At 37.7% G+C, this 15,010-nt stretch overlaps 1 protein-coding gene across 5 annotated transcripts in view; it reads right to left on the reverse strand.

The window, feature by feature from the left end:
- Nucleotides 1-3,539: 3,539 nt before the first annotated feature.
- The window catches only part of UBE2K (ubiquitin conjugating enzyme E2 K), a gene marked incomplete at both ends in the record, with an annotated part of 40,213 nt that continues 28,742 nt past the window's right edge, over nucleotides 3,540-15,010 (reverse strand). For 3 of the 5 annotated variants that reach the window (XM_081998853.1, XM_081998855.1, XM_081998854.1), the window contains 3 exons: nucleotides 3,540-3,614; nucleotides 3,969-4,097; nucleotides 7,735-7,834. In XM_081998853.1, coding sequence (XP_081854979.1) covers nucleotides 3,540-3,614; nucleotides 3,969-4,097; nucleotides 7,735-7,834 — 304 coding nt within the window. The remainder of the gene's footprint in view (nucleotides 3,615-3,968; nucleotides 4,098-7,734; nucleotides 7,835-15,010) is intronic. The other 2 variants (XM_081998857.1, XM_081998856.1) reach the window with 2 other exon arrangements.

The following is a 15,010-nucleotide window of genomic DNA, read 5'->3' on the forward strand; positions in this document are numbered from 1 at the left end:
ATTACCAAATCAATTATAGTCAAGGCCCCGCACACTCTGTGGCAAGTTTTGGGTTTTGGTTGGGTTTTTTTGTTTTGTTTTGTTTTTAAATTGAAGTCTGGAATATGCAGAATGAATGGCACTAAGTGCTGCATCTTTCCAGAAGAGTATGTTTCTAAGCTTCCGTCTCCAAAATGTACCAGTTCATCATACTGAGAACACAGCTTGTTGGCAGAAGCAACAGGAGGAAGCTGTGAATTTGGCAGTGGGGGTGGGATACAGCAGGGCTTTTGGCACTGACGGGACAATGGAGGCTTTCGGCAACAGGACAGGGCACCTCTCTACCTTTGAGCAAAGCTGTACTTTACTCTTTGAGGAACTGGACCAGATGGGAGTTTCTTGTTCCCCACCAATAAAACAAACAAGGGATAAACCACTTCACTGGATGCACACTGAAACATTCAGAAACAAATCATTGATGATGATGCTCTGGCAATCGGTAAGCGTCATTACTAATACCTTGTTTAGAAAAACAGGGCCATTTAGACTTCAAAATTGCTGTTTCAAGCCCTCTTCTTACACGATAGAGGAAGACAATGCAGGATTTATTTGTACTTAGAAAGCAACTGCATCCATGTTTTATGGTCTTGTTGTAAGAAAGTGGTAAACGTGCAGCCTGAGCCCGCAGCTGGAGTGGGCTGCACGGCAACTCCACGTCTGAGAATGCACAGGGCCCTGAATATAGCAATGTTCAGTCATAGAGAAAACAGAACTACCATTTTGTATGTACAAACTCATAATGATAAACTGAATACTAACAGCAAAATTCCTAGGGCTCAGCCCCAGCTGCAGTTAAACTAACCTCATACGTTATCCCTATATTCAACTCTGATAATTACCAAAAATACAAAAACATTCCTTATAAAGGACTCGCACATCAAAATTCAGAGGGACTTCAGACCACAGATGTCTCCTTAGTGCTAGGTCATGTCTCCTTCCCAGCTCACCTCTTGAGAAGCTTCCCTCCTGCCAGCACCTGAGCTAGCATCAAGGTACCCTTGCTATGAGGCACATGGAGGGAGGGCAAAAACCAGTATCCAACATCTATACGTAAGGGGAAAGGAGAAGACAAGTGTTTTGCAGTAGAGAAGAAAACATGGTAACTTCATCAGAGAAGCAAAACTTAACAGGGCATTGTTTCAGAGGTGTCCATGCTCACCCAAGAACCACCTCCCCCCATCTTTTTGCCCCCCTTCCCCTTTCCCTGCCTGCCTTTATCCCTTTACATACTGTTGGAAAAACCTGCTGCTCTTAGGAGACTCATCTCCTCAAAAGATACATTCAGAAGCCCATAACTGAGACGTTTTATGTCCCCAACAACGATTTCCAAGTTCTTTCTTTTGATAAATAGCAGCGAAGAACAAGGGAAAGTAGTCAGCAATTTGTAATTACCACCAGGGTAAAAAGAAAAAAAAGTGTTGATGTAATCAAGAAGTTCTTAGCCTGTATAACAGAAAAGACAGCAACTTGAGATTAACACAAGTGGCATCTCGCCATAGTTTCCTACCGTCCCTGGTTTTCACCTAGCAAACCAGCTGAACAGTAGCAGCTTCTTGTTAAAAAAAAAAATAAATAAATATAAGGAAAGACAAAACAACTCATCTCCTTTGGCATCATTGCAAATGATTTACATTAACTCAAAAATACCCAAGAAAACTGATCACTGACTACACCTTAAGAAGCAGTAAGTATAAAGACTATGCAAATGCATTCAGTATTGCACTGATATGAGTTCAAAGAATGTACTGTCTGTGCCCCAAAATATTTTTAAGTTTGGACACGTCAGAGCAGTAGAGGGAACATCCCTAACTAGCTAGGTCTCCACAGCTCTATTTTCTGGTTCTGTTCCCCCACCACGATGCTCCAGATATTTAACAGATAGAATAATGTTCTTGATTTTCTCTAGTGTGATTTCTAAACAGACTGTCTATGAAGTGTGAAAACTATTTCAACATGTACTTCATAGCTCCAGAAAAACCCAAACAGACATATTTCCCCACCCCATTAATCCACAGTTTAGGAGAAAAACCAGTCATGGAAAAGATGACTTATACAGTACTCCATTATGCACAATCCCCACTCCCTAGTCTCAGGATTTCTCTGACCTTCCTTGTCAGATATATTCTCAAAAGTTAGCATCATATTCACAAAGACATTACAGCTCTCTTTAAATAGATGTACTAGTGTTTGAAGTTGCAAAACTAATAATTTTCAAGCTTTTGCACTCAGGATGAAATGTCATTTTAATACGAATGAAAAGACTGACTGTATGTACAAGCCAAGGTAAGATTTCAGTTCTCGTTTATCAGAAACATCAACCCAAAAGCTAAATTGAGAACACACTTCTACTTCTATGTGCATTTGAAGTATGTACAGTAAAAATACCAACACAGCCTCCATGTGTCAACTAGAGAAAAACGCAAGGATTAATTTTAAAGTAACTGGTAAGCAATCCTTAAATTGAAGCCCCAAATAAAGCTAGAAAACCGCTGCAAAAAAACCAGCTGATTGCATCATATCAAATACCCAAAGAAAAAAATTTTTAATTCTCAGTAGGCTAGAGAATCAGTTTTTTCCTCCTTCAAACCCAGTGAAACCGTATTATCCAGAATGTACCGAAGAACATTTTACATCTATTTAAGACCAAAATAAAGGAAAGAAAACCAGCTCTATCTTTTTGTGCTGTATTGAGGCATACTCCTTACGAGATTGCGTAGAAAACATGATGGATGAAAATCATTACTAGTAATTCAAAATATATCTTTTCAAGGGGAGCCTAGACTACTGTAAATGGCATACACAATACCCACAGATGATGAAACATAATCTAGCGAGGATTTTCAGCTGTACGATGTAAGGGAGAGGAGAATGGGGTTTCCCAATTAATAAGCCAGGAAGAAACCGGTTCTGAATAGGTCACCATTTGGAACTTTGGGTAAGTCTTGAAAGTCTTTCAGGAAAAAAGTTACAAGAACACTCGAGTATTTCAATGGTGCTCTCTTCAGCGACCCTACCTAATATGTCTATTAAGTACAAGCATGCAAATATAGGTCAATCCACAGGCACATAGGATCCATGTTAAAAACAGTAAGATAGCTGTGATGAGTGGCACCAACAATTTTGATGACAAATACTCAAAAATGTTGCTTTCTGAATTACCAAATCAAAATCCTGAAGCAAGTTCCTGCTAGTCTTCGTCACACTGCTAAACACTAAAGTAGGCATGTTTTTCCCCCATTATTTTAGCTGAGCTCAAAGAATTTTTACAATATTTAGTAAGAAAAAAAATTAAAGTATTTCCCCTTTTTAAATTTACACAGACGTTTAATTAGCTTTATTTACAGAGCAGTTTTTTCAGTCTCCAATAGTGCCTAGATAGCATCATCAGGCAAGAATGCCAGTTTTAAAAGAGAATCTATATAGAATCCTAAAAATAACAGATGGTGATGCTCCTCCAGAAGGGGCAAGCTGGACTACTGAAGCAGCGCTCTCTACATGGCTCAGTTACTCAGGAGTAATTCTGTTGCAGTCTCTACATCCCATGATTTTGAAGACAAGGCCACTATTACTGCATTCTGCAATGAGAAAAGAAAAGCAATAATATTTTCAGTGTGTGAACCTGCAGCTCTGAGAAGTGGAACAAAAAGTTCACAGATTAATCAGAAAACGTTAGTTTACCATTTGTTAAATCCTAACTAATAATTTAGAGAAAAATTGTTTCAAAAAAGGCAGGGGTAGCTCACAAGGTTTACTAATAATGTAGTATTTTAAAACTGATTCTTAAAAACAATTATCAAAACAGAACGATTAGACCTACAAAAAGGTCATGAAAGTAGCAAGTCTACTTTAGTGCACTAATGACTCCCTGTATTTATAGACATACACTTGCCCTGCCCCTACTGGAAAATATTTAAGTTATATATACTTACCCTATCAAAGCCCATAGCACAAAGGTTTTCTATTTTTTTGGTGTATTCTGGACTAGAAACTGGTGCTCCAGCATACACATGTGCCCAAAGTCGAGCTGTCTGTTTAAACATTTCTGGATTTTGTTTGTACTACACAAGAGAGAGAGGGGGGAGAAGGGGAAAGTTAAAACAACTCAACAATCCAACCAAAAAGCAAGATGATATGGCAGATTCCAATCCATCATTCTTTCTACAATACCTTCAACAGTGTTTCACGCTGACCATACTGCTGTTTTTGAAATGAAATTTGGATATGAGGATTACACATAGTCAACCTAAGCAAGCATTTCATTTAATGCATTTGCCTTTAGGTTAAATTATGCACTGCAGGTATTTTATGCGTACAGTAGTGTACTGCTCTCAATTGCACTGATCAAAAGCAAGGTAGCTATGTTTACAGTAATGGTTGGACTTGATGGTCCTAAAGGTCTTTTCCAACCTAAATGATTCTATGGTATTTAGCACAGCTACTGAAAATTTGTATTCAGTGTGGCAGTGCACAAATTACCCCTATGTTAACATCTCCTGAATGTACATACTGCATACTACTCTAATGTATTTTTCTAATCATTTAAAAAATATGCCTGGTTTTATACACTGCAAGTAGGTCTGCAGTTTTTCAGTCAGGGCTGACATTTTACTACCAGGCTTCCTCCTGAGAATAAGCATATTGATAGCATACGTGACAAAAGAAGGGCTGAAAAATGTGTGAGCATGTGCAAAAAGCTAGGAAGCTGCAATTCTTTTCATGCAAGCTATTACTTACCAGAAAAAATAATCACACAGGGTATGTAAATATTATTTTGCACCAATCTTGTCACTAACAAGTTTTCTAATAAACAACAGAACAGACCCTACCACAGAGAGTTTTCAGCCTGCACCAAGAACTAAAAAACCAAGAAAGTGGGTCATCTGTCATAAATTGTACTCAGAAAAGCAAGATGAGTTTCCTATTTTAGCAACTTTTGTATGTAATACCAAATTTAAGTTTTTTGCATTAAAAAAAGACTCCTTCCCTTAACCATTACACTTTTTAAAAAAGAGTAGGTATTCCCATCTTTACATATATAATAAATTTTAGCCCTAAACAATAAGACCAGATATTGCAAAATATATTATTCAAACATGTAGATGCATTTTAAGGACAGAAACACAGCTGATAATCATTTCATACATGAAAACAATCATTAAATCTAGAAAGTACCGTCAAAGGGAATACAATACTTTTTACTGCTTTCAATTTTACTTCTACAGCAACACACAACAATTACACTGCATTGTGTGCTTTGTACACCTCCCACTAATTCTGTTCCACTTGAAGTAATTTGTCTTATTTACTATCTGGTTATTAATGGCATTAAAACAAACATGGGAGACAATCTATTGTTGGAAATAGCTCACTGTGTTATAAATACAGTGGTCTGTAATAAATTTCTTCGGTTGTAATAACTAGAAGAGAGGAAGGATTAAGTTAAGCATCAGTAGCATCCTGAAGTACTATACTCTTCTGCTCTTAAGAGATCCTCCCCCATTTTTTGGTTAATATTTTTTGAGAACACTGCCAAGCCTAGAAAGCAACTAGCTGAAGTGCAAAGGATTAGTCATAACTGCATTTTATTCAGAACTAGCTTTTAGTGTTCTATAAATAAAATTCCTTTACTTAGGTACCCGTAAATAATCTAGCTTCTAACTGAATTGAGAAAAGCCTAAAGGCACCTTTTACTGATGTCTCTGTATCAGGAATCTGAGGTAGTTAATGTTGCTGTACTTAAAAAACAAAACAAAACACAAAAAACAGCAACCAGTTGAAGTAGTTTTGACACCAGACAGCTGTTGTCTGAAAATACTGACATCATTCAAACAGGCATTCTCCCCATGTTCTCCCTGTGATTCAGCTCAAGAGGCTGTAGCACACTGCCATTTACCTGGACAGCTTAGTAGTCTAGCACATAGTTTAGTAAATTAACATAATGAAAAATGAGTGTGGAGGATAACTAATTCTTCTTTGTTTGGGAAAAAAACACCCTCAAACACTACAAAAGATCCCACCATCAAATAAAACACAAGGAACTGGGTGTTTACTGCCACATCTCTCAAAGATGTTACAATTGCTTTCTACCTACATACACATGCTTGTAACTCAAGGCCAAACCCCAGTATAATTTTTATGCAGGTATTTGCAGGGAACAGGAGAAACTGAATCCTCCCTGCATCATCTATGCCACAGTCCCACTGGATACAACCCCACAAGGACCTGACAGGCAGCCTGGAAAATTGCTCTTCAGAATCTAGGCAGTTTCATGAAGATTTTCGCCTGAGAAACTCTTCTTTCCAGCTCAAATGCTTCTATGAGACTTAGGACTCCCACACAAAATTCTGCCATCGGGGCCAGAATGGGAAACACTATTCTTGTTCTTTGTGAAAAAGGAAAAAGTGCTTTCATTTAATAAAAAGACAGTGTGACAGCAAGGGCACGCATCCGGCAAGAAAAAATGGTGCAGGGACATGCCTGGTGGCCTTGCTGGCCTTTGCAGCAATTCCCCCTGCGCAGAGCAATTCAGTCTGACAGAACTGTTCAGGGACATTTGTTCAGAGCAGCCTTACAGTACTGCAGAATCCCACAAGCAAGCCTTGTGTACTGACTACTGAGTATAGCAGCAGCAGAAAGTTCTCCCCCACCCAGTGGCTCCATGTTTCCCTCCCAACCCTGACAGGTTTGATAAACTGCAGATCTATCATCCTAAACAGATTTTTTGGAGAGAAGGGGCGTAACACTTTGTCACCCTGTCCTGGAGGGTTCTGACTTCCAGCATCAATCTCATCTGTATCTCCTGTAAGAACCTTCTGCTTGCTTTGTTCTTTTGTTACCAAAATATACTCTGACTGCCAGTCAGTGGGAAAGCCAGACCCTCTCTGTCCCCTGAGGAAAAAGAAAAACACCACACACATACTTGGGACTTTGTTGAAAATTGTCAGACTATTAAATTATGGAATGACTGTTCCTATCTTTCATCAACACTTTAAATAGAACCATGTCAGCCCTGGTATGGCGTAAGATCCAGTTGACATTTTACTGCTAGTACCTCTTGTAAGTTATTGCTACTGTCTGAAAAGTAACAAACCCTGCTGATTATACAATTCTACTGATATCAATTCAACCAGTGACTAAAATAGTTATCCCAAGTACTTGCAAAGGTAATATACATCGGATGCTTCATTCTGATAAATTGGTCCTTGGGATTAAATGCAACAGTAATTAAAGTCATTATTCATAAAATTTTGACATTAAAACAAATACAATGCTCCACAATATACATATTAATCTGGAAGAGGAGCTACACACCAAGCCAAATCCAAAGTACACCATGAAGTTAAAACTCATTTTAAACCAGTACCACATTGCTTTTCTCATACTAGAAGCCTTAGATTTTAAAGGGCAAGTTATACTGCAATTCATTTTACTATGCTGTTCTTTCCTAACATTTCTGACAAGCTAAATAGGGAACAAAACTAACAAATAAACCTCCTGACACTGTAAAGTAACTGCTACTTACTCTGGAATCCAAAGAGTAAAAAGCACAAAACACCACAGTAACTCACACTTACTGTAAGGCAATTTTCCAATAAATTCTTTTAAATCTTTATCTCCCACAAAGTTTGGGGCCTAATCTGAGTTAGCAAAAGTTACACAAGTGTTACCAATTTCACAGTCAACTCAGTATCTTACCTGGTTTGCCACTACTGCATCTTGTGGATCATCTGGTTCTGCAGCTGCCAACAATGCTTGCAGCGATAACAACACTGTTCTTAGAGTCATTGCTGCTGCCCTAAAATTAAAAATTTGAAAATGACTTTAACAATTCCCATGCCTGTACTCACCTTTGCTACTGCACTAATATCATAGAAGATGTAAGAGTACATGTACAGATCATAACTCTAAGAATTGTAATTTGAAACTGCTGCAGCTTATAGGTATTAGAACACCATTCAGTATATGTATTTAAATAGGGTTTTAAATGTGAACTTTCTTATTAACAATGCTTTCTTAAGCTTTTGGAAAATACAGTCCTTGACATACACATTCGACCATGCCCACCTAACACAATTCATTTTATCTGGAGAAAAAAAAAAGCCAATTTAAGTTTATGTTGTCCTTCCTTACTACCAGAACACCACCTTGAGTGAGGTCTAGGGACTGAACTGGTAGCCCATGTGTGCTCCCTCTGCTGGCACTCTTCATAGAGTAATACCATATACAGAAATAGTGACCTATATTTTAAGTACTTGTAACAGATGAGGAATTTTATACTTTAGGTATATTTTGCATTGTATCAGTTTTAATATGACATTTAACAATTTACATAGTGAATTACTACTATAATAATAAAAAGGTTTGGCTGTTACAGAATGTGCAATTGAAAATATTATCTCAGCTTCCTCTCATTTCAACCTGACATGACTACTGGAAGCAGGAAAACATTCTGTAGTTATGTTAGTGCTGTGAAGTCACTCTTTTGCCCCTGTGAAAGAACTGTGTTGAAGGTAGCGTAGTTCTAGAGTCGGAACTTCTAAGGTTCTAAGTTCTCATCATTTATCTTGATCTCAAAGTATATTTAGAATAAGAGACTTCAATAATTTAGTAAGTTCATGTGTTCAGGTTGTCCTGGTTTCAGCCAGGATAGAGCTGGTTTTCTTCACAGAAGCTAGTGTGAGACTGTGTTTTGGATTTGGGATGAGAAACTGTTGATAATGTGCTGATGTTTTGGGTTGTTGCTGAGCAGTCAAGGACAGTCCAGCTTCTCGTGCTGGCCTGCCAGCGAGCAGGCTGGGGGTGTGCAGGAAGCTGGGAGGGGACACGGCCAGGACAGCTGACCCAGACTAGCCAAAGAGATATTCCCTACCATACGACGTCATGCCCAGTACATAAACTGGAGTTGGCTGGGGGGCGGAAATCGCTGCTCGGGGACGGGCTGTCGATCACGGGGTGGTGAGCAATTGCTGTATTGGGCATCGCTTGTTCTTGTACATTCCTTTGTTGGTATTATCATTGTTGTTTCCTTCTTTCTTTCTGTCCTATTAAACTGTGTTTTTCTCAACCCACGAGTTTTTTCCCAATTCTCTCCCCCGTCCCACTGCGGGAGGGGGAGTGAGCGAGCGGCTGCGTGGTGCTTAGTTGCCGGCTGGGTCTAAACCATGACACAGGTATATTCATAAAAGTCAACAAACGCTCAGGAAAGTAAAAGTATGAAACTGTTACACACTGTAAATCTGGAAAGTTGTAACATTTTAAATATACAGTTAAATTAGATTTTGATCATTAATACCAACTCTTATCTACCATTTCAGCTGGCACACACTGGAAACCCAATAAGGACCCCCCAGAATCTGTGAGAGTCCAGTATTTCAGCTGAGTTGAAGAGTTAAGTAGACTCTTAATTGTTGCGGTAAAGGCATAGACAGATGTTCAAGCCAATACAGAGAACCGCTTACTCCGCTCAAGTACTAGTAGAAAGGTAAGTGGGGAAAACTGACATCTTAGATTTGAGATAAATGGTTATGGCACATGAAATGCCAGAGGGAAGCTGTGAAACACAGGCATCCAATTTCTTGCAGACAAACTGCTGAATTTTGAATCAACAAAAAATGTAGTTTCTTCTTTTCAGAAGACAGAAAGTAAATGCAGAGAGTCTGTTAGAGTGGGTGGGGAAGAGTCTGACCTGATGGTCCAGACACAAAGGAAGCAGTTTGCAAGTCTATTTCCAGTCTCAGATTTCAGAAATTTACTTATTTTCCAGTACCGAGGCACTGTATTGAGGTACTCCAGCAGAATATACCGATGAACAGAGAACAGATGTTGGTAAAACATCAGAGGTACATTTGTGACACCCGAATATTATACACCTAGATGCTTACATTCACAGCTTTCATACTATGTCACTAGCCATTCAAATATGGCATCCTTCCCCAATTGTTTCTAATTCTAGAATATTTTTCCTAGAAACTTACTTTTTTTTTTAGATGGATAATCATCACTGAGCTTTCACAGTGCAGTATTCTACATCAAAACGCAAGGGAGAAACATCCCAAGTGACAGAGATTAATTAGCACATATTGTCTCATTCCAACTGCCACATGAGCTTGAAGTCCCTCAAGCTGAACTTTGCAGACTTAAATCTTCAGAACACCCTCACGCTTTTAGGTCTGAATTCTGACAAATCACAAAACCTTCACAATGTAATTCTCCTTTTCCAAACCTATTCATTAGTAGATAAGTTTCTTTTCCCCCAGAATTTCAGATTCTCTTCCAGTTAAATTTAAGTATTTCACAGGTTCCAAGCTGACTGCTTCTTCCAAGCCAAAGCATGTTTCTTTAAATTAGAAACAAAGCTGGGGATTAACTAGTAAGATTATATTTAAACAGATAAAGAACACCTAGTTACTGAAACATATCCTCAGTTGTGTGATGAGAGCCTAGCTAACAAAGTGAACTCAAGAATACAAAGCATCTTGTTTTTCCACACCTAAATCACAAACACAAAAACTTCAGTGAAAGAGCACAGAAATATTTTGTGCTATTTTATAATTTCCTGCTCTTTGTGATCTCTACTGTTTTATACTGTCTCGAAATTATCTATTTAATGTATGCATTGATGATGTAATTCACAGTGGTACCTGCTAGTATTAAATGAATGTAATGCAACATGTTTACTATTCTGGCATTCAGATGTCACAGAATGCTAAACCTTTCAAGCCTTACTATGCTCACATGGATTTAACAATTTTTATTTTTATGCAGTGAATTTCAGGAATTATCACATCCACCACACATGCTATGAAAACGAAAGTCTTTTTTCCCAGTCAAGTAATTTTATTACACTATTTGGTGTAGTTTTAAAGACAGACTTAATATGAAATATCTATCAATTGTAACTGATAGTGTAGTTACTTTCACCAAATAAAAGCTGTTCTGCACTTTCCTTTACAGAAATCCTTCTACTTTGGAGACATCTGAAAACAATGCCATTATTTAGAGTAGAGAAGACATAAAAGGGGTCACAGCCACTTGTGTCACTTCTACATGCAATTTACTTCCATTTACACTGTACCTTCTAGGAGTGAAAAATATACCTTGGGGAGCAGGGGGCATTACTAAGGACCACAGGTGCCATGAATGCCCAGAAAAAGTTCTGTGCTGACTCAAACTGTCTCTGGCTTTCAAGACTGCTAGGCCCTTTCAGTCCCTGTTCATCTGTTATGTATGTAGATTTTTATATAAAGCATACTGGGACTTGAACTTCTGTTCTGATATTCCAATTTCAAAATGAGCAACAGAAATAAATACCCTAATCCATTTGGATATACAGATGGCTATATGCTCAGAGAACTCAAACTCTAAAATAATAAGTTTATAAACAAGACTAGTTTAGCTACATATGTATAGAGGTTTAAAAATGTAGTTTACAACTTATTTTCAAGTCTCGAGTCTCAAAAATGTCTCATGCATAATAAGACAAAGTCTTCATAGGACACAAACGTTTTAAGAAGAAATATCCTTAAACCATGAAAGAAAATCTGTTACAGCTTCAGCTGCTGTTTGTATTAAAAGAGGAAATTAAAGTTTGTGATTAATGGTAAAGAAAGTCGGATGTATTTCGTATAACTATTGCATACTTATGTAACATATTCTACCTTTAGGACACCAATTAGCTCTCCTGATCAAAGAAAGTAAAAAAGTCTTGTTATTTTCTACAAGGCTTACTCTTAATTTTTCAGACATAAGTTAAGATTCCCAGAAGAAACTGGAGGGACAGCTAAAAACCCATTCTCCTTTCCAAGTACCTTAAAAAGCTCTTCTTCCTTCCTGTTACCCTCTTTTGGGAGAATAAAGTGAATGGAGATGACTGCCCAGAACTACGTTTACAGACACTAGTAAGACAGGAGCTGTTCCTCACCAGCAAAGAGCAAAAACAATTCTCATGATCAGTTCTGAAGGAAAATCTATGCTAATAGTGGCACAAAACTAAAAAACCCAAATACATGCAGCCCACAAACCAGAGAAGAATGCGACACAAAAGGAGTTCTATTTTCCTTAAAATGAACTTCCAGTGGAAAGATACAGGTCTTCTACATTTTCCCGTGCGCTTCAAGGTTTTATTTTTTCAGAATAGACTCCTGAAAAAAAAAAAAAATATTTCCAGCTCTTCTTGCATTTGAAGTTTATTTCTAGGTGTGGATTTATGCACATCTCATGGAGCGCATAAATTCAAGCGATTCCCTTTGGTAACTCAAGCTAGCTGCATGTTTGGGTTTTAGTTTTTTTCTCTCTTCCTTGCCAAAGGCAATGTTTTGTATCGCTCCAGACAGACTTCTGTCTAATCTGTTAACTGGATCCTCACAAGTTTCTTGGAAAATCTTTTTCAACGCTTCACCATGCTTAATATTCTGCATGCTAAAATGGCTTTCCAGTCTTTCACTGTAGGTCGTATTTGCTTAGACCATCATTCTTGTCACTTTACTCTGAATTTTTCTTATGGTTCTCATCTTTCTTGGAACACAACACTCAAAGCGAGTACACTACTTCAACAAAAGCCTGCCCAATCATAAATAAAAAGCTGGCAGGTTACATCCTGAGTTTTGCAGGTAAAAATTCCTATGTACCAGCATCCTATTCGCAGTGCACATGTTAGTACATTGCTTTTGTCCCATGACATAACTGGCTCCTGTTTTCTCCTAAAGTTTACAGTAACCCTTGACTTCCACCCCCATCCCAAAATGCTGCTTAGCCACTATGCAGGTTTGCAAGTTTGACATCTACAAAACGGAAGGAAAGGCCAGTAGCATCTACCAGTGAGTAAGCTGCACAGAGCTCACTACAGGGAAGTACTGTCCCTCTGAGAACTTCAAACTAAAAGCCTCCACTCCAGACAACCTGACCAAAAACCTGGCTTTCTAAACAGCATGGGAAACCTGTGTGAATCAGAACAAACAAAGCTGATATATATTTTATTCACTTATGCTTTTTTTTTGGTAGTATCTTGGGGCACTTCCATTAAAAAAAGAGCACCCCTAGTTTGGGTGAATATAGTGATAATATTAAAAAACATGGCAAGCCAGCTGTGCCCAGCATGCCTGAGGTAAGAAATCTCTTACATTTCGATGAGCTGAAAGAGTCCGAAGAGGATTATAAAACACTGCCAGTTTTTCTTTTTCTTCTTCATTTTTAAAGGCTAAGTAATTTTCCATTTAGGAAGTTTTTACTTATGTTCTGTACATTCCTCTCTGGAAACAATCTCTCTCGTTACTCTGAGAGGTAATCCAGCAGAACAACAGGAACAGCTGCAGCCAGCAGATTGCTGCTCTACTCTGTCAACCAAACATGGCTACTGGGAAGAATTTTTTAAAAAATATTAAAATAATCTGCAATATTTATTCCATTTGTGAAATAACTAAGCTTGTTAACCCAAGAGAAAAGCTCTGGGAACTTCTACAAGGGCTTATGGAATCTGGAAGGCGGGAGGAAATGAATAAGGCCTTTGAGTGGAAGCCTGTTGTATAGTCACTATTTACGGGAGAAATAACAAGACTGGGCACCCGTTAGGGAAAGAAAGAAAAAAAGAGAATAATAGAATAGTTTTGACATAGTGCAGGCAGCGAAAGACAGCCTGCTTGCTGAAGAGTTCCTTCAAAAAATGTTAATATTCTCTGCATTTTTCTCAAAGCTTTAGAGAGGCCCAGTGCTCCTCAAACACGCTGAACAAAACCCAACAGTTTTAGATGCCCGAGAAGATTATTACTACAAGCTGTCTGTTGCTTATGTATCTATTAAAATTGTATTCTCTCTTATAATAATGATTTCTGCATCTCAACTAAAACGGAAGTGTGAATCCTCCAGTACAGCCACTATGAAAAAAATATTCTTATTATTCATTTTTATTTTGACTGTCCCAAAAGCACAACAGCCAAGAGTTTTTTGTAGCCATACACATAGCCACAACACATTTGCTTGATAATCACTGCTCAAGGGATTTATGCAGAGCAGCTTTCAAGTAATTTAGTTCTCAGGTTTCAATGAACAGTATTAGATACATTTTATATTCAGAGAATAAAATTTTGAGGCAGAATACTAGCCTGGAAGATAAATATAGGCTACAGTAAGTGAAATCAAATAGCAAAAGTCATATCAGATCAGCATAAACAGTATTCCTCCTACAAAATCATATCCTTATTTTAATTCTACCAGCAAACAGTAGCTGTTTCGCAAACAAATGGGCATAACAGGTATTTACAAATCTAAACATGATGAAAATCCACAGCTGCAAAGAATTTCGGCATCCAGCATATACTGTGGAGAAAGAATTTCATTAAATTCATTTAAAAAAATAATTTGAAGACATTACTTTGCAAACTGAAAAAACCTCCTGCCAACATGCAGAACAATATTTCAACTATGCTCATTAGAATAGAGAATCATTTTCATGGGATGGGTGAGTAGGTCAGAGACTTTTTTAAAATATACAAACACATTAAAATTTTTGTATTCACCATATATAAATGAGTACTTTATTAACTCTTTAAGAAACCCTACTAAGGCCCATAGGCCCAAATTCTGTCCTCAATTCCCACCGACCTCACTGAAAAACAGATATACATTGGAATTTGAGACTTACATTTAAGCACAGCAACATAAAAACCATTATTCAGTTAAGAGCATTACAAGTCAATGAATTGGCACTTCAGAAACAGAGCTTGTTACTAAAAGATTTTACAAGAGAAACTGTAGAACTAAACATATTTTCTAGAACACAGCCATCAGAATAGAATTGCATTAGTCCCATTTACCTTTGAATACCTGGTGAAATCCATTAAATATTAAATTATCAAGGTTGCAGGGAAGGGGGTGTTGCTTCAGGTTTTTTGTTTGTTTGCTTTCTAATGAAGCTATTGTTTTATTCAAAGCATTGTTCAACCTACACAAGCAGAAGTTTTAAATATGGTAGCATTTC

The sequence above is a fragment of the Phaethon aethereus genome, assembly GCF_964289735.1.
Source record: "Phaethon aethereus genome assembly, chromosome: 4".
Taxonomy (NCBI): domain Eukaryota; kingdom Metazoa; phylum Chordata; class Aves; order Phaethontiformes; family Phaethontidae; genus Phaethon; species Phaethon aethereus.